The sequence below is a fragment of the Mycteria americana genome, chromosome 1, assembly GCF_035582795.1.
Source record: "Mycteria americana isolate JAX WOST 10 ecotype Jacksonville Zoo and Gardens chromosome 1, USCA_MyAme_1.0, whole genome shotgun sequence".
Taxonomy (NCBI): domain Eukaryota; kingdom Metazoa; phylum Chordata; class Aves; order Ciconiiformes; family Ciconiidae; genus Mycteria; species Mycteria americana.
The window spans coordinates 52200464-52220498 of record NC_134365.1 but is presented as its reverse complement, the minus strand read 5'-3'; the positions used below and the strand labels follow the sequence as shown (position 1 = coordinate 52220498).

General features: G+C 39.0%; 1 protein-coding gene and 1 non-coding gene across 2 annotated transcripts; one reads left to right on the top strand and one right to left on the bottom strand.

The window, feature by feature from the left end:
* Positions 1–2198: 2198 nt before the first annotated feature.
* Positions 2199–2270, bottom strand: TRNAD-GUC (transfer RNA aspartic acid (anticodon GUC)). The gene has a single exon. It is a non-coding gene; the product is annotated as a tRNA-Asp (tRNA).
* A 236-nt stretch (positions 2271–2506) lies between these two features.
* Positions 2507–19334, top strand: LTA4H (leukotriene A4 hydrolase). The gene is made up of 19 exons (XM_075497418.1): positions 2507–2709; positions 3827–3957; positions 6623–6743; positions 7250–7318; positions 8005–8109; positions 10455–10507; positions 11142–11214; positions 11530–11670; positions 11898–11921; positions 12970–13040; positions 13154–13265; positions 14222–14366; positions 14456–14559; positions 14923–14993; positions 15561–15615; positions 16467–16562; positions 17090–17172; positions 18369–18473; positions 18803–19334. The coding sequence occupies exons 1-19, from the start codon at positions 2557–2559 to the stop codon at positions 18921–18923; spliced, it is 1833 nt and encodes a 610-aa protein (XP_075353533.1). The 5' UTR covers positions 2507–2556; the 3' UTR covers positions 18924–19334.
* The last annotated feature ends 701 nt before the right edge of the window (positions 19335–20035 follow it).

The following is a 20035-nucleotide window of genomic DNA, read 5'->3' as shown; positions in this document are numbered from 1 at the left end:
AGAAAGGCTGACCTTGTAAAACCCTGCTCAACTCCCTGAGCTCCTTGTTCCTCTTCCTTTTACCTTTGCCCATGCACAAATGAGAATGCCTTCCAGGGAATCTAGAAGCTGCACATCTATAGCAAAACTTTGCCTCTTGGGTAGTTTGCTTGTGTACTGTGAAAGCTTAATCTGAAAACAGGAACCCCAACTAAGCAGGTATGGAATTGCTTGCAAGACTCTTTTATGCCTGCAAAGCACTGTCAGCATATTTCTGTTTTGAATTAATTGCTTTTCTAATCCCTTATTGGTTTATGACAGCTGAAATTTCCTGACTGGATGCCAACACATATGAACTACTAAACAGTTCTTACATCTTATTTTATGGTCCATCCTCTGTTTTGAAATAAACTGCCTACTAAACAAAACCAGTTTCCTTGTGTTTCTGATGACATATATATGTGGATTTTGAGAAAGGGAAGTAGGCATGGGAGGAAATTCAGAAATTGCAAAAGGAAAAATGTTGGGGTTATTTTTTCTTCTTTCTATAATACGTGCAGCAATAGACCTACTGAAACTCCATTCCTCTCCTGTCTGGGTTTACCTGGGCTTGTCTGCATGTGGCTCTAGCCCAGCTGGTTTATACAAAGCTCCAGGGTGTCACTGTGGATGAAGCTCCATGTCACATCCCCTCTTCTTCATGTGCTTCTCACATTCCAATCTCAGGGTCACATCCAGATGGGACAGCTGGGGCAGCAGGATGCTCTCAGGAGGCCCATGGGCTTTGCCACCAGCTGGTGAGCCCACAGAAAGCACCTCTTGGTCTTGCACTGTACCTCAAGCCTTGCATCCCTGCTGTGCCTGCAGCTCCCTGCAGCTCCTGGTGCACTGCTCCCGCGGCTGTGTGCACATGGGCTGAAGACATGCTGTTTCGAGAACTGACTTGTAAGGGTGACAAGGGTTAGGTTCTGCATTCAGCATTACATGTCCGTGGCTTCCAGCAATGTTTTGTCAAGAGTAATCGCCCTTTGTTGCCAAACTTTGCTGTCAAATTGGATCTTAGCTCTTACTACACAGGGATAATTTTTCTTGTGTATGTCCTCACTTGAGTGCTTGCTGCTGTGTTTGTGTGGTTGATGCGAGGTCACTCATGGTAGAGAATAATTTGCTTTCAATGCTCGGGTCAGGGCGTCAAATTCATCTTACCGAAACTGTCTGAGCGCACAAAGCCAGGGCCAGAGCAGGGCCGTCCAGGCCTCCCACGCCGAACACCAGGCACACACAGCATGCACCCCTCACGGCTGGGTTGCCTTGGCATCTTGTCCTAAATTCTTACCCCTTTGGCATGTGATTGGCCGTGGTGCTCTTTCCTGACTCGGAGAAAGAGAAATTTGGGTGATCGCATTTACTGCTCAGCATCTGCTGACCTCTCATGGAAGGGAGGAGAGCTCTTTTAGTATCTTGTGCTGAAACGTTAAAAAAAAGTAAATAGATAATGCCTTTTGGCAGAAGGATTAAAAAAAAAGGGGGGGGGGTGCCTAAAAAAGCGTTTCTGACAATACTAAGTAAATGCAAGCAGGGATGCTGGAGTCTCACAGTTATTTTGCAATGTACTCTTAGCTAGTGCAGCAGACGGCACTGGCCTGCTGGCTGGAAGCACAGGCTCGGGCCGGGATCGGGAGCAGCCTTGGGGCTTCCCGGTCTCTGAAGTCCTCGCTTTGAGGATTAAAAGGAGGGGCTGTGTTACCACAGGCCAGGAGACGGCCTTTGGCCTTCCATCTTCCCTCTTCCACCACGTCCGTTTGACCTGTCCCTCTTCCCATTGTTTCTACCTCACAGGTTTTGGTGAGGCTGGGGTTTTTTCCCATCTTGGTTTAAGAAAAAAGGTGAATATTTTTGGAAGGCTTAATTAACAGCTGAATGTTCAGCTGTTTGAGCCATTGAAGTATGAAAATACTTTCCCCACATGTTCTTTCAGTTAAGCAGCTGAGCTTGTAAACCCTGCTGCCACCCCGCCAGCCCCCGGGCTGCCTCAGGCCTGAAGCGGGGAGGCAGACAGGCCCCGGCTGTGTTCTTCTTCTGTGCTTCGTGTTTTAAAGTCGCGGTACTCTTCCAACAGCCGCCTGGCAGCAGCTTCCATTTCGCAAAGAATTGCTTTTTGCCTCTGGGGTAGAGGCCGCATCAGGGAGGAGGGGAAAAAAACCAAAAAAGACTTGTACCTCCCCGTCGGGGAATCGAACCCCGGTCTCCCGCGTGACAGGCGGGGATACTTACCACTATACTAACGAGGAACTGTACAATTACTGTACCGCCGGCAGCCGTCAGATGGTTTCTCCACGCTCACGAGTCGCTGGCCCCTCCTCTCGCGCCTACCCACGCTTCCCGCCACGCCCCACGCCGCCTCTTCCCGCAATGCACCACGGGGGTTGTAGTTCTCCGCACGCTGCCTCCGCCCTTCCCGCGGCGGGCGGAACTACGCCTCCCAGGGGCCGGCGCGCGGGACCCCGCCCCGCGGCGGGCGGGGCGGCTGCGGCGTTGCCCGCGGCCGCGCGGCAGCGGGCAGTCAGCGCGCGAGCGATGGCGGCGGCGGATCCCACCTCCTTCGCCTCGCCCTCCTGTTGCCTCACGCGGCACCTCTACCTGCGCTGCCGTGTGGACTTCGGCGCGCAGGCGCTGCGGGGCACGGCGGCCCTCACCGCGCGCGCCGAGCGCGAGGCGCTGCGTTGCCTGGTAACGGCGGGGTGGGGGCGGGGGGGTGTGGAGACGCGACCCCCGGGCTGCCCGCGGCGGGAAGGCGGCGGCGGTCGGGCCCGCGCTGCCCGCGGCTTGTGAGAGGCGGCCCCGGAGCCCCCGACTGCGGGGGAGCGGCGGGGTGCCGGGGGCTGCGCTCGGGGACGACCCCTTTTGCTTCCTCGGCGTCGCCTCCCCTCGGCCGTCGACCCGGTCCTTCCTTCCCTCCCGCCGCCGTCGGCGGCCACCTCGCCCTCGGGCTCCTCCGCCTCTGCCGCCTGCTCGGCTGGAGCCTCCGCGCTGGTCGGGCTCGCCTGCGGCCCCAGCGTGCTCGTCGCCCGCGGGCTAACAGCGGCTTGCTGCCCCTGGGCAGCCCAGGTTTCCCGCTTGTCGCGCCCAGAGCCGGCGCGTTGTGCAAGGGAAGGGTAGAAATAGCTATTTTCCCGTTAAAATGGCGAAGAGCCTGCTTCCGAAAAGATGGGAATAAACCGTTGGAAAACTACGCTTATGACTTTTTTACGTGTGTGTTTTATTATGCTAGCTACTTGCTCGGTTAGCTATGCAAGTAAACGTATAAACCTCTTTAGCTTTGCTTTGCTTTATATGCAAAGGGAAGTTTGGGGTTTGTGAGCCTTTTTTCATGCTGGCACCATAAAATCCTTTTGTGATTGGCGCTTATTTTTTAGAAAAAAATCCATCCTGTCAATACTAAAGATTAAAACTTCACTCATGCTGCGTTATTTAATTCATCGTTGCATGAAAGTCTTGATTCATCGTGGCTAGTTCCAGGATGGATGCTTTGGCAGGGGCTTTTCTATCATTCTGCTCATTCCATAGCTGAACTGTGAAGTCTTCTACCTTTGTAGTTTACTTAGTAAACTCTTGTTTCCACTTTCATGGTCAGAAGTTGGGTTTCATCATCTTCCCCCTCCAGTTTTGTAAGTTCAGTGCTGCTCTCTTAAAATGCTGGTTCCTAGTACTCAACGTAGTTACTCAGTTTTTCTGGTTTTACTTAGTACAGACTTTTTCTTTCAGAGAGACTTGTGCTTAAGATTTGATGAGTGCTACGTTAATTATTACACTGTTTAACAAGTACGTAATATTTGCTTCATTACAGGTCTTGGATACAAAAGACCTACAGGTATTTAAAGTGACCGTAAATGGACAGGATGCAAAATTTGTTTTTGGAGAAAAGCACCGTTTCAAGGGGACTCCCCTGGAAATCACGTTTCCTTTCGAACTAAGAAGGTAAACGCTTTTGCCTATTCCTTTAGGTGGTTTCCAAAACGCCCTGTATAAGCTGCTTGTCTGCCTGTAGGGTCGTTGTGTAAAGCTTGCAAAGGGACTTATAAATTAGGGTGTTGCATTTATTTGGTATGATCTTGTATATGAATTTAATATTTGGCTTTCATTAGACAGCCAAAACTTTGGGAGTCTTTGTACCCGTCTTGTGTCATGTACAAAATGACTCGCTAAAGTAAGCAGCAAAATGATGTGTAATGTATTATGGTTTTTGCGGTGCTTCTCATCAGTGATATTCTTTCTGCTTCAACTACCTGAATTTTGTCATGTTCAGAATTGCTACAGTATGGTGCGTATGGAGTTACAGACCCTGTTTGCCTTTCTTTTATACAAGGGTTGATCCTGCATTTTTGTAGAACTGCAGGTTACCGCTACAGTTAGAAAGAAACATGTTTTCAAATAATAAAAGTCTTATTGTATTGACTACGCGAAGCCCAAGTCCCTAAAAACTGGAACTTGAGTTTTGGCAGCGTGATGGAGAATGAACGAACTATAATCTACCTCTTAAGTTGCATGGATTAAAAAGTTTTTGCCAAACTACAATACATTTTTTGGCAGCTTGCTTTGTATGTTGTAACTCTGTGGTATCTCGCGTGCCAAAGCTGAGAGCTGTGATTGTATAAGCAGGTTCCCTTGTTTGAATAAAATTGTATACTAAGTTGCTTCTTACTGTTTTGTTTTTAAAACTGGTTACAACCTTTACAAACTCATGTCTGGTTTCTAATTTTGTTGTTGTTGTTCTCTGAATAAATGCAGTTTAGAAACACACATAATGTGGAAGAGAAAGGAATGTCTACAATAGCTGTCCCTCCTGGGGAAACACTTATGATCTGATACGAAACTGAACAAATGAAGTACTTGAACAAACAGGCCACAGCAGAAACATAGACCTGTTTCTTTTGCTTGACTTCAGCTTTTTTTTTTTTTATTGCTAAATTTCCTTGTAAGAAGAAAAGCTACAAAGAGGGAGTTATGAGTCATGATTGTAAGAATTTATAACCTTGTGTGAGATATAGTCCCCCATGTAAATATCAGTGAAACAGTGATAGGAAAGGGTAAGAGTTACAACTGAAAGGCTGACTGTTCAGTAAGCAATGGTAATACAAATTATTTTCCCTTTTCTTGTCAAATATGTACTTTGGAGTACTGGTTATAAACCAGATATGTATACCTGGTCAGCTTATCTAGTGTCCAACTCTGATTAGCTGAAGTCTGTTCTGATTTATGTTTGGATTGTTAATTCCAGAGAGTTGCATGTGTAACCTGGAACTTTCCAATAACAGAAGCAAGTACTTTTGGTGTTAGTGGTGGTTATGATATGCTTTTAAAAAACAGGAGTATGAATGTGTCAGGTTTGTGTGTGTTCTCTTGTTAGCAAGCTGGTACCGGTCTTACACAGAGCTGTTAGTTTTTACTTTTACAAGAGTTCTGAAACCCTGAATAAAATTTGAACGTTTTTTATTTTTCTTTTTAACCCTACTGCTATTAGGGTTTTCCAGTAGTTACTATTTTCAGTATTTCTTTTTTTTTCTGCTTAAGGATCTGTCGTGGTTTAACCCCAGATGGCAACTAAGTACCACAGAGCCGCTCACTCTCTCCCCCCGGTGGGATGGGGGAGAGAATCGGAAGGGTAAAAGTGAGAAAACTCATGGCTTGAGATAAAGACAGTTTAATAAGTAAAGCAAAAGCCGCACACACAAGCAAAGCAAAACAAGGAATTCATTCACTGCTTCCCATGGCCAGGCAGGTGTTCAGCCATCTCCAGGAAAGCAGGGCTCCATCACGCATAACAGTTACTTGGGAAGACAAAATGCCATCATGGCGAACATCCCCCCCTTCCTTCCTTCTTCCCCCAGCTTTATATGCTGAGCATGACGCCATATGGTATGGAATAGCCCTTTGGTCAGTTGGGGTCAGCTGTCCCAGCTGTGTCCCCTCCCAGCTTCTTGTGCACCTGGCATAGCATGGGAAGCTGAAAAGTCCTTGACTAGTGTAAGCACTACTTAGCAACAACTAAACCATCAATGTGTTATCAACATTATTCTCATAGTAAATCCAAAATGCAGCACTATACCAGCTATTGGGAAGAAAATTAACTCTATCCCAGCCGAAACCAGCACAGGGTCTTATTTACAGAACATAACATCAGCTGCAAAATCTAATTTTTTTTATTTACAGCATACACAAATCCTATGTTATTAAGATGTGTATGTTCTTATATAGGCTTTATAGACTTTTTTGTTTGCTTATTGCAGTGGGGTTTTTATACTTACATGTACAATGTTAGATAGTTGTGACAAAACTATGTATTTAGCTGGTCCAAATGGTTTAAAGAAAAAGTCCATGTTCTCCTTGAAGAGAGGAGAGGAAGAGTTTCTGGTTAATAAAAACAATACTAGAACTGTCTTGGGACATTAAAATTGAAATAAACCAGCTAATTTTTACTATCATAATTGAAAGAGAAAAGTTGTTTTTAATATGCTAGTTGTTCTTAATTTTAATGCTTTTGAGACAGTGCTGCAGACCTATTTTCCAGAAATCTTTGTAGAGGAATTTCAGTAGTGATCAAAAATTGTGTCAAAACAGTCTGACTATTTTCTTTATTACACAGGGGACAAGAAGCAATTGTCGAAATCGCTTTTGAAAGCTCTCCAAAGTCTTCAGCTCTCCAATGGCTTACTCCAGAGCAAACTTCTGGAAAGAAACACCCATTTCTCTTCAGCCAGTGTCAGGTTGAATGGATTATTTTTTTTCTTTTTTTAAACTTGTTGTTTCCATACCACTGTAATTCCCCCTGGTTTCCAAAGAGTTGGAGAGGAAGGCTAGTAGGGGAAAGTACAGTAGGCCATTACTTCTAATTGTATGTGTCAGAGGTTCTAAATGAAAACACTTAGTAAGTCAGGACATTGCTGAGATTTTATTATATGTTTGCAATTTAATAACTCCAGAACTGCTTTACCCTCTCCAGTATTCTTGTTGAAGAACATGCAGTCCTTTGCTTTCAATCTATGTGGCTATTGATCTGTCTTGCCTACCATTATTTCTTTTAGAAAACCCTTAACTATGAAAACTACTATAAGCTGTAAGTGATAGGAAGTATTGGTTTGTGGATGATGAATTTTCTGGAGGAGCTGTACAGATTTCTAATATAATATATTAGTTTGATTTATTTCTAGTCCTCTGTATTAGAAAGATTGTTATGTTTTAGCTTTTTTTTTTTTCCTCCCCCCCCCTCCAGGCTACCCACTGCAGAGCCATCTTTCCATGCCAAGATACACCTGCTGTGAAACTAACCTACTATGCAGAGGTAGATGAACCTAAGTCATGTGTGTCTAAATAAAGACAACTACTACAATGGGTGAAATTGGGTTTTTTGTAGCTGTCAGCATGTGGCCTAAAATAAAAACACAGAATACTGACTTTTAGCCTAATGTAAGAGCCAAAACCTGCTTGTCTTCCCTGTGGCACTTCGCTAGCTTTACCATTTTCTTTTATCTATATCATCTCTTTTTTTCATTCACATATATCTTTATTTCCAAAAGAAAAAAAAAGTGCTGTAGTAGGAAAGAAGTATGTTCTTAAATCACAAAAAGCCGACGGTAAGACAACAAAGAGTGTTGTAAAGTAAAAATACTTGAAATGACTCTCGTGTGCCTTAAGTAATATATTCTGGTACATAGTTAGGGGATCTTTGCAGTCCTGGCATAAATAGTCTGATTGTTTTAAGGAAGCAAAAACCAAGATGTGCAATGTGACGTTACAATTCAGTAGCCTGAAGAAAGTTAAATGTTTAACTTCTGTCAGAGGTAATCCTTCTGGTTAATTAAATATTGCCAGCCTTTAAGACAAAATTTTCTATATGCCTTACATTCTACTTGACGGAAAGGAGTTAAGAACAGAACAAATCTGGGCCACTTTTTGTTATTGCTGCTTCTAGTATATTGTATAATGCTGTGTGCTGACTGAGTTTCTCATAGTCGGGTAACTTTTCAGATATCCGTTCCTAAAGAGTTGGTGGCTCTTATGAGTGCTAATCGCGATGGAGAGATGCCTGACCCAGAGGACAGCTGTCGGAAGATATACCATTTCAGTCAGAATGTAAGTGCTCCAGGCTAGTAAACAGATACCTAAGGTCTTATTTCTAACTCATGCAGTTCACAATCACTTCAGATATGGTTTTAGTGTCATCAGTAAATCATGTGACTTATGATGGGTCTTTGCCACTATAGAAATAGGAGGTATTATGAATCTTCAGCTCTGAAAATTCAACCAGTAGGTGCTGGTGATGTTTACTGGTCATTTTGGCATTCCCAGAAAAGCCAAATTCGAGTTTTCAAAATGTTTAGTATACTCAAAGCTAGTACTGTCAAAACCCTTTCTGTCTGCACTGATTCTTGGGAAATAATGTGTGGACTTGAATAACATGGGAGTGAGTTTTGGAAAACAGATCCTGCAAATTTTAAGCTTACTGAGATCTTAGCAGTGAAGCTGAGCATTGGAACCAATTTTTAACTTGAAGTTAGACAAATTCTGACAACAGAGATTTTTTTTTTTTTTTTAAAGGTGAAAAATTTGACTTTTATGGAAAGTATCTCCGGCTAATTAAAGATTACAGTTCTCAGGATGAAGTTTTATTGAGTGGTGCAGCTAGTTTAATGATTCCACTGCTCATAAAGTGGCAGTCTCAATTTACTCTTCTGGCATTTTTGTTCTCACAGCTTTTTGGGTTACAGTTCTGATGTTTATGGGATCTCTTGGAGAGCCTAGTTCATTTTGCTGAACAAGCAGATAAAATTAACTTAAGTTTAAAAAAAGAAATTGTTTTAGTATCTGGGCTGCTGAGGGACTGAATGACTGCAAGGAAGGATGGAATTGTGTGACTGGAGGAGAGGAGGGGAACCTACTCTGAACTGCAGCAGCTGTTGTGTTGATTTGGCTGCTACGTGAAACCTGAGAGAGGCAAGAGGGGAGAGAGAGAGAGAAAATTGTTACCTTATCTGTGAGCTCTTCAATGTGCAGTGTTCTGTGGAGCCAAAAACATTTGCCACTCGTGGTCTTGTGCATAAGGCTTCTATGTTGTATGTTATTCAGAGCTGTATGTTATCTAGAAATACACAGTTGATAAGTTTGGTGGACCTGTACAAGGAATAACATTTAGTCTAATTGAAGTTATACTACACTTTCTAATATAGAAAACCATTAGATTAATTTGTTAGAAAAGGCATGTGTTTCATTAAACAAAAAAGTCAAATGCGTTAACCATAAAATATATTAAATAAAAAGAGACAAATGCATTAAAAAACACATACACATAATCTAACGTACAAAACCATGAGACTGATTTGTTAGAAAAGCCGTGTGTTTCCTTAGACGAAAAAGGCAAATACGTCAAACTCTTGGATATATATGTGTACTGAGCTTACCTAAAACTACTTTTTTTGTTCCTGCATGGCCAGGCTGGTAAGAAGTGTAGTGGAGAGCAGCCTCTGTAAAAATGAATTTATAACCCAACAGCCATAGAGATTTGAAGTGATTTCAAAATTTCAGATTGGCAAATTGGGCATCAAAATGTAGAGATATATTGACAGGTTTTTTAATAACTTGTCTATAACACAAGTCAATGGACTTAAATATTTTCAAGAATATATTCTGTGGGTTGATATGTAAAATTAAAATGTACATGATGGTATGGCTATTTTAATAAATGATATTGAAATGGTTTGGGGATAATGGTGGAATAAAATTTTCTGAAATGTTGTCTCCAAGTAATTATGATTTAAAGTCTATTTAACATTGTTTAGTCAAATAAAATGGAACTTTTACAGAGACGGCTGTATTATTCCCTTTTGTTTCCAGAGCACTGGGAGAAAGCATTTCTCTATAAGGATACTGTAGCTTTGGAATTTTTTTCATTAAAATAACAAATATTTAGAATTTATTTTAATTCCAAACATGGAAATCAAATATATATATTTTGATTTTGCTGACTCTTTTATATCCATAAGTGTTTACTTGAATTCATTAAAGCTCTTTCTGCATCTTTCCGTGTGATACAACTGCCCTTTATCTGATCAGTATCTCTTAACTTCTTCCATAAAACTTAATGGAACTGGAATGACTATGGAAAACTGGCTTTCTTTTGAACAGTAACCAAACCAGTGGCATTTTTGTATGCTCTTACATATGCAGATTTTTTTCAAACAGAGATGATACTTACAATTTTGTGGCCATTGCATGAAACATCTGTGAAACAAGTACTTCTTGTAGATAAAGGAATATCATTTGGGGAGAAAAACCGATGCCTTTATTATAACATCAGGCAGGAAACTATGGAGGAAATGTGCACACTTGTTTTTTTACATACCTTTGTTTTTCTTGGAATCAGTGGTGTTGGTAGCTCACATTACAAATAAGATTTCTTTTTTTCTCCTGTTCTCCACTAGGTTCCCATACCTTGCTACTTGATTGCTTTAGTGGTTGGAGCTTTAGAAAGCAGGTGAGTGAATCTACACACAATATAAATATTAATAATCATAATAAATCTTCAGAGTTATCTTTTTTGTTTCTTGGTCTTGTCTCTAGTTTTAAAAAGTCTTAGAGGTTCAATGAATCTGTTTGTTTATATCAAACTGCATGTATTTTGATTCCCTCTTGCATCATTTTTTCTATAGAATATACTTTTGCTGTAAGTTAAAGAAATACCATGGAATTGATTGGAACACTAAGGGCTTTTTCTAGCTCAGGGAATAGTATCTTTTTCCTCAGGTAACTGATAAGCCTCGTCATGTACAAATGGCAGAAAATTACAGCTTCAGCCTCGTTGCTCATCTGCACAAGGGTGTGTTAATCTCACCGATAATAATGCTTTTATATTAGGGCTTTACAGCTTTTTCAAATTTATAAATGTGTTTCCTCTTTATTTGTCCTGAACCGTGGATGTGTGTGGTTTGTTTTGTTTTCTAAAGCTTTACTTTAGCAGTGGAGAGGAAAAAGAGACAAAGACTCTCTAATGAGCTTCTTCAGCAACAGGAGTTACTCATGAGCACAGTTAAACATATGCTCTCTGTATTAGTTTCCCATAGAATTATTTCCAGTTCATAGTGTCTTAGTGGCATTTTTACTTTCAACAGAATGATTTGCCCAAGAACACTGGTGTGGGCTGAAAAGGAGCTAGTGGATAAATCAGCCTATGAATTTGCTGAGGTGAGTAATTAACAAAAAAATGTTTTGTAAAGTAACCATTTCACATACTATTGTATGTGAAAAGGAACAGACTGTAGTTCAGTGTTTTGTTCATCTGTAGCTCTCCTTTCTCTACCTCCCACCCCCAAAAATGCTGCTGTTCTATCGCAACACAAAACTACTACTGAAAATAAATATTGATACAGTCTTGTACTCATTTTGCATGTGGGACATGCCAAGGTGAAAGAGAATGAAGTATGGGATCCATAGCTTATTTCTTGTTCAGTGTTTGTAGTCAGAAGTCATGTTAGGAACTAATGTGAATTCTTGTTTCAGGCTGAAGCTATGCTGAAAACAGCAGAAGATTTAGCAGGACCCTATGTATGGGGACGGTATGATTTGTTAGTCTTACCACCTTCTTTTCCTTACGGTGGTATGGAGAATCCTTGTCTTACTTTTGTAACTCCAACATTATTGGTAAGTGTAACAGTGATAAAAGTCAGCTTTTCCTTAGGGCTTGCTTATCCATCAGGTGATGGATGTTAATCCACAAATTGGATTAATCTTCCCCCTAGAAAGAACTGTAAATGTTCCTGCCTCCTTCGGAGTTAGGGATCATACATGAAACTGCATTAAGTGGTATATTTTGAGGTTTACTTGAACTGACAACTGCCTTGTCTCTCTTTTTTTTTTTTTTTTTTTAGGCAGGTGATCGATCTCTATCAAATGTAAGTGCAAAATAGGTTCATGTCTTCAAGTAGAATAAAACTTGAAGTTGTATTTTAACTTCCTCTGTAACAGATGAAAACTTGGTCTCTTTTCTTGGTTTCCTCTGAAAACTTGGTCTCTTTGTCATTGGGGGAATTAAAAGTTAAGGCAGTAACTCAAGAAGTCTTACAAAGTGAGTTTTAGTTCTAAGTAAATGCTAGAAAACTGGAGACACATGTATTTTGTGTAATGAACAGATGAAAATAACATGGGTGCCTGTATGCATAGGGGGCTGACTGAAGTTACCTGCTCAATAGCTGTTTTCCTGTCCTGTGTGTAGATATGTTTAAAAAAAGATCAGCTGAATTGATCTCATCAAAATTGTTTGTAGGGAACTTCTTCCTCTATATGTCTGTCTATGCACTAGAACTCACATTGTGTACAGTTTTCTTTTAAAGTGGAAATCATGAGTATGATTTGAGTAAATTCTGTTTTTTCTGGGAAGTTGAGTACTCTGGATGCTGTTTTATCTCATATGTCTTTCTACTAGACTGATATACTGCTAAAAAAATATTATTGTCTTATCCCAAGAATACTGAAATATTTGACATGGATACTTTTTAATGTATCATGCATCATTATCCTTCTAGGGGTGACTGTTTTCTTCCTGTTTGATATTTTAGAACATCCCAGCACTGCAGAAGATGCTTAGGTGGGAAAGTAGTGCTAGTCTGTCCGTTGGCATGGATCCGGTATTCTGAAATGTGATTTCATACACAAGTACCTGCACCATGCTACCAGAGGAATTATTTTTGTTGATCAGTGCGGCTCTATGACTTGCAGGCTGGACATTCAAAATTATTTCTGGAGAAGGTTCAGTAGGATAGTGTTAGTCCTCCAAAAAAAATTTATTTGCCTGAGTTTACAGAGCTGTGAATGCTAACTGGCTTTGGGAATGTAGTGCAGTAAATGAGATCCCATTAGCATTTTTTTCTTTCTGTTGCGATTTGATGTTCATTTTCCACAGGAGTCTAAACAGTAGATCTATCATTGTTTTCTGTGTTTTAGGTTATTGCTCATGAAATCTCTCACAGCTGGACAGGAAACTTGGTAACAAACAAAACATGGGAGCATTTTTGGTAGGTGTGATGTTCAGTGCAATGCAACTCATATTTTAAAATTAATCTGTAAAGAGACCAACTAAATTAATTTTGCCATCCTACCAGTGCTGACTTTATCAATGTATTTCCAGGCTGAATGAGGGACATACTGTATACCTGGAACGCAGGATTGGCGGTCGGTTGTTTGGTGAGCAGTTCAGGCACTTTCAGGCCCTAGGAGGCTGGAGGGAACTGCAGAACACGGTGAATATTTTTAAAGTTATTATAACTTTATGTTTAAGCATATACCTAAATAAAATATAGCTGATTTCTTATGTTTACCACAAATAAGACTTGTCTAGTCAGCCTTCATAACACTTTCTTATTAGAGGATGAACAACTTTGATTCCAAGGTATAGGATCTCTTCCCAAGGTAATAGCTTAATATACTCAGACTAGATAAAGCTTTCTGAACTGTTTTAAGCTGTTCTGTAAGGATGAACATCTTTACAGACTCTCTTGGTTGTTCTGGGTATGGCTAAATTGCAGTATTACCTGTTAGCATACTGGTAGGCAGCCCAAAGCTTGTAAAAATTATCTGCAAGTATGACCGTCAGAATTTCCAATGCCTTGTACAAGTAACTGATACCTTTTTTTCCTGTGTACTGCGTTATAATTGAGCATATTCCTAACCTATTACTGTCTAGGTGGGTTGTTTAGTTTTGTGTTTAGGTAGCATAGTTAAACTTCAGTTTTCAGATTTCCAGCCTGTGATATTTCCAACCTTCTCATTCAGTTTGGTGATGCAGTTTACCTGGTTTACTGCGAATATTTCCTTGTTGTATTTCATTCTTTATACCACCCTTCAAATCAAGTAGTTTAAATAGTTTATTAATAAAGGGATAAATATAGATAGCTTATTAAGTACTTGTGGTTATGACAGCAATTAACTGCTTTGAGACAGTTGGAGCACAGGCTGATTGATCCTAACATCTTTGTTTGATACGCAATCAGATACTGGGAAAACAAAATGAGAAAAAAAGTTTAGTAAACTACGTTTTGTGCAGATTCAGAACTTCAGGAAAAAGAATGAGAAAAATGCTTTGAAGTGACGCCATCTTAGTTTTGGATGGATTATACCTTTGTAAATAGGATTAGTAGTGATTTGCGAGAGTGCTAGTTTTCCTAGATGAATATATTTTCTTGTGTCTTTGTCACAGATAAATACTCTTGGAGATAAAAATCCTGTAACTAACCTCATCCCTAGTCTGAATGAAGTAGATCCTGATGCTACCTATTCATCTGTTCCATATGAGAAAGGCTTTGCTCTGCTTTTTTACCTTGAACAACAACTTGGAGGACCAGGTAAGTGTTAGTCAGACTTAATATATTATTATGTTATTGTTTCCCATTTTAATTTCGAACACTGAAACAGTTTGTTTTTTAACTGTTAGATGTCTTCATTGGCTTCTTGAAGGCTTACATTCAGCAGTTTGCTTATAAGAGCATAGTAACGGACGACTGGAAGCAGTTCTTGTACTCCTACTTCAAGGATAAGGTTGGGTAATATTTAAAACTAATTGCTTGAAACCTTTTAATTATGTGAAACTATGGTATAGCTCAGGAATTAGCTTCTTTAAGGACCAGTTCTTTATCTTCCTCTTCTTTATCTCAAGATCTTAATACAATGTAGTCTGGCATCTTACAAAGATGGGTTTGCATTATGATGCCTTTTTTTTTTTTTTTTTCTGTCTTTCCCTAGAAGGGAATATTTTGTTTTGAAGTAATCTGTATAGGATTCTCTGGGGTAATTGGAGGGATGTTAAAAAAACAAAACAAAATATTGAAACTAGTTTTCATAGGGTATGCTTTCTCTAAAAATAACATTTAAAATTGAATAAGAATTTGTGTTGCTTTGTAGGTAGATGTTCTTGATAAAGTTGATTGGAACTCCTGGTTTCATGCTCCAGGAATGCCGCCAGTGAAGCCTATGTAAGCTGCGTTCTTTTATAGTTCATCTTCTTCAGATTGCACATGATTTTCCAAACAGTCATAAAGCAGTTTGGAAACAGGCTGAAAGTCTTCCCACTAACATTTTATTAGAAAATGTCCTAGTACTATGTAGAAATTGATATATTTGTATATAGGAGGAAAAAATGTTGCTGTTAATATTTTCAAGTTTTTATTCCGGTGGAAATTCATTTTGCTTTGAAAGTCGCCAGGAAAGATTCTTTTTTCTGACAGTTTGTTACAACAACATTCTTTTTTCAGCTATAAGCTATAATATATGTACGACCACATATGCTCAGAATTATTGACCATTTTAGGAGTGTATGGGATCAAGGGATAGTGTCACCTATGCACAAAGTGCTTCTAACTAAAACTGAAGTATATTTCATTATAATAGATCTTTTGTATATTGTGTTGCAATGTTGAGTTGGAGCCTATAATGAACAAATGTGGAGCCATTTGAAAATAATTTCTAAGCATTCTTGTAAAAATATTACAGGAGCTTTTTGTGTTTCCAAAAGGTGATCCTTTGTTTTTAATATTTGACAGGTATGATATGACACTAGCAAATGCTTGTGTTGCCTTGAGCCAAAGATGGATCAAAGTGAGTGGTTAAAGAACACTGAGGTGTCTGTATCTTGAAAAGCTAGTTCTCTTTGTATAAAGTGAGCCATTCTTTTCTAAAATCTACCATTTGCTGAGAGAGAATGTATTTACGGTGACAGTATGGCTGCCAGGGATTTTGCATTTCGTAGACTAGCCTTTCATCATAGAGTCTGTGGATTTGCTATGACTTCTGTACGTGAAGCACTGTACATATTTTAACAAGTCACACAGCCAATTTTTTGTTCTATGTAGTAACCAAACTGAGAATATTCTTTTTGAAACCCTGGTATTATGGCTTGACTTAAAAACAAGTGCCAAAGTATCTCTACATGACTGATTATATTGTATTAGCAATAATCCTCCTACATTATACTGGAATTAGTATGCATTTCTCATCAAAAACTGAATGACATAAGCCATGATAAGTAGCTAATACCATACAATTTTCTCAATTCTAACCATAAAACTCATACAACTAATAGAGAATTCAGCATACCTTCCTTTTGTTAGCTCTGTGGCTTTTCACTGTACTTGTATCACTAACTTTCTTCTCAATGTTACTTTTTATAGAAAAAGTATTTGATTTTTCACTTAATTTTAACAGAAAGACAGCAGAGATAAAAAGATCAGTGGAGAGAAAACAAGTGAAAATTGAAGTGAAGAATACCAAATATCAGACAGTAGCTTAAGTCCCTCCCTTCCACTTCTTGTAACATCCTGCACAAATACAAATCAGTGTCTTTTTTATGTGGAATGGCTCAATAGTAAATGCAGATGTCCAAACAAAAAATTACACCTGATTGTACTTTGAAATACCTGTTAAAAACTTAAGTAACCATTCTCTTTTAGGCAAAAGAGTGTGATTTGGACTCATTCAGCTCAGCAGACCTGAAGGACATGTCATCTCATCAGTTGATTGAGTTCCTGGCACTGTTGCTTCTGGAGGTAAATGCATGCCTGGGGTAACTTGATTCTGGTATCACAAAAGCAGAGGCAGAAGCCCAAGTGTGCTTTGGAATTAAGTTGCCCATTTTCTTTAAATTTTGCTAAAATAACCTGCTCTCACCATACATAGTTAATAAAACCTTCAGCCATGCCTCCCTGATTATGTCTGGCTCTTCAGCTAACGAGCAACATATAGAATATTTTGGATTGAAAGGTAAAAACAAAACTATAAGGCGCTTGAGTTTGTCTGTATTTGATGTTATAGCAAACAAGCTATAAATAAAATGGAATGAAAATACTTCAAGTTTTGAATGTTTTGGTAGTTCTGGATGTGGGAATTTGCTAACATTTACTCCTTGCCCCTTCCCTAATATGAGAAGGTGAAAGAAACAAATACAAATATTTGTCATGATAAGCTTTTAATTCCTTTGTAGCATCAATCTTCTTGAATGAACCTGTTTATTTTTGAAGTATGTGGCTTGAAGTGTGCCTCTGGCTTATACTGACTATGCAATTTCCTTTTTCAGGCTCCTCTTCCAGTGTCACACGTCAAACAAATGCAGCAAGTATATGACTTCAATGCTATAAACAATTCTGAAATAAGATTCAGGTTTGTTCTAGTATGGTCATTTTTTCTAATCTTAAATGCTTTCATAAAACAAACTGTCCTGCTTTATTAAGTGGTCTGAGACATACTGTTGTATACAACTGGTGCAGGGATTGGGCGTTTTTTTGTTGTTGTTGTGGGGTTTTTTGTAAGTCCATGTGCAAGCATGCTTACCAGAGTGGTATTCTGTTGCTTATGAATTGGGTAAATAGTCTAGTAGAAGAACTGGAAGTGAGCAGTGGATTATCTGTGCTTTATTTTCATCTGTCATGCTAGCAAAGGAACGTGATGACCTGATAACTTTTATTTTGGGGGTGGTATTCGGTAATACAATAGTGAGCCTCTCTATGACTCAAACATGCCTGAAAAATATTTCAAAAAATTTAGTCGGGAACAGGTCTTCTGGGCTTACCTAATCAGTTGTTCTGCTGTTGTGCCAGTGTTTTTTTCAATGCAACTTGGAAATGCTTTTGTCACATTTTAATGCTCACTATCACAAAGCTTTTGTCTCGTCAAAAAAAAGTAAATATCAAAGGAAGTTTCTAAACAAGTAGGAAATGCTTCTAGCTAAACGGCTTGATTTTTGTGCCAGCCTAATTTCTTCTATTTTGTATTTACACATTGTGTTTACACGTCACTTGTTAAAAAAGGTATTGTTGAGGACGTAAGCAATCTTTACAAATATCTTGAAGTATTGCATATTTTGCTACTGTTATGTACTTGAATACATTTGCGATGGTTATTCTGCCTTAACTAACGTACAGGACTGTTTCTACTTCTTGTAACAAGATCAATTTCTTCTTATTTTTAAAACAAAACAAGCACATGCCAGTTGCTGGTGATATTTTGTTTGGGTTTTTTGTTGATTTTTTTTTTTTTAATCACTTGGTCAAATGTGACAAGTGCTACATAATTCAGCTCTAATTCTCCGTGATGCAACTGGACACTACTGTAATATAAAGGAGATGCATAGCTGCAGAAAATAATCGGACTGTTTTGGAGAAACTTTGAAAAAAATTTTTCCTATTTTATGGAAAGTCCACTTTTGTAACGTGCTAGTCAGACACTAAATATTTTATGTTGAACTTAGCTAGAATCTCATTCCCATGATGACATAGCACTGCTCAGAGTGTTTATGGGAACAGAATCGTAAGCTAACGAACCACTGCAAAGGAAAATAAAAGTGTAAATTTTTCCAGATGGCTGCGCCTCTGCATCAAGTCCAAGTGGGAAGAAGCTATTCCTCTGGCTCTAAAAATGGCAACAGATCAGGGCAGGATGAAGTTTACTCGACCCTTGTTCAGGTAAACGTAATCTCCAAATTGTAGGAGCTCATGCTGTTGGCATTTTTAGTATAACGGAATGTATACTACTTGACATTGTACATGTATTTATGTTATGCTTCGAAGTGATACAATACAGAATTTTTTGTATACTGTGAGCAAGCTTATCTTCAGAGTTGCTTTCCACTTGCTGACTTTTTTTAATAGAAAAAAGCTTAGTCTCCCAGTATGCACCTTAATGTGAGGCTTTCAAGGGAAAAGTAAAACCTTGAGAAAATCCCCATTGTACTACTTTCATAGATTTTTGTAGTGATGATGGTGCTTTTTTTCTTGCTTTTTTTCTTTTACAGGGACCTTTACAGTTTTGACAAGTCTCGAGATCTGGCTGTCAAGACATTTCTGGAGCATAGAGCCTCTATGCACCCAGTCACTTCAATGCTTGTGGGCAAAGACTTGAAACAGGATCAGTGACAAATTTACTGATTTCTTTGAAATTTTCTTGTTGGTGAAAGAAGAGAGTGATTCCACAAACTGCTGATATGCGTGCTTGACTATGCCATAAAATGCTCAGCTGCTTTGGTACTAATTTAGCTTAAAATGAACTTTCCAAATCAAGATCAATACTTTCTATTTTGCATCTCCAAGTAAAACAGCAAAATTGCTAAATCTCTGGAATTGGGAGAATGGTTTTGTTACAAGCAATTTTTAGAATACACAATAAAGCTGTTCTGAGATGTAGTCATTTGTCAGTGATGGAATTTAAAACCATGGAAAATTAATTGGTGGATGGTATGGCTCTTTGTGCACAGCTTTCTTTTTCATAGCAATGTGGTTGAAACGTCAAGTATCTGAAGACTGAAAAATAAATCTTTTCATTGTCTACTTGTCTGTGTATTAATCTGTACGAAAAGTTTTGAAACAATAGTTTTATTTACTGTTCTTTGCTGTGGGAGAAATTTTTATTAAGGACTATGAAGACCTGAATGGATCACAGCATTCTAGTGTTAGAACAGAATTGCCGTCTGGCCCTATTTGTCATGGCTTTGTTCTGTTAGTCGATTCTTCACGTTAATCATAATATGATGGTTTTACTTAGTTATTCCTGTTGGATCCTATGCTGTGCACTAATAGTTGTCAGAAATACTTCCTTGTTTCTTTTTTTAGCAAACCTGGGATTTTTACCTGATTTCAGATTTAATATCTTGCTATTATTTTAGTAACTTATTTAAATTATTTCAACCCACTATATATTTTCAAAACTTCTAATTATTGCAGGGGGGACTAAAGCCCAAGTCTTTTTTTTTTTTTTTTTTTCCCCCATTTTAATTTTTTAGTAGTTCAATTTTTTTAACCAGTTCTGGGCACTACCACTTACACTAATATAACAACTTTGAAATAAGGTAAAAAACAATCAGAGGGCTGTGTTACTTGTAACTGCTGCAGCACTTCAGTTCCAGTTGATGGTTTAGGTGAAACGGTGAAACTGTTGTGAATGTTGCCATCTACGGGTGGTGTTTTGAAGTGAGTTTGAGAACTGCTTTTCCTGGAAATGATCAGCTAGCATAAATTAAATCTGTTGACAT

Coding starts and splice junctions, on each gene's coding strand:
- LTA4H (XM_075497418.1), top strand. CDS start 2,557: ATGGCGGCGGCGGATCCCACCTCCTTCGCCTCGCCCTCCTGTTGCCTC. Junction 11,922..12,969: donor GTGATCGATCTCTATCAAAT/GTAAGTGCAAAA, acceptor TCTGTGTTTTAG/GTTATTGCTCATGAAATCTC. Junction 15,616..16,466: donor TGAGCCAAAGATGGATCAAA/GTGAGTGGTTAA, acceptor ATTCTCTTTTAG/GCAAAAGAGTGTGATTTGGA.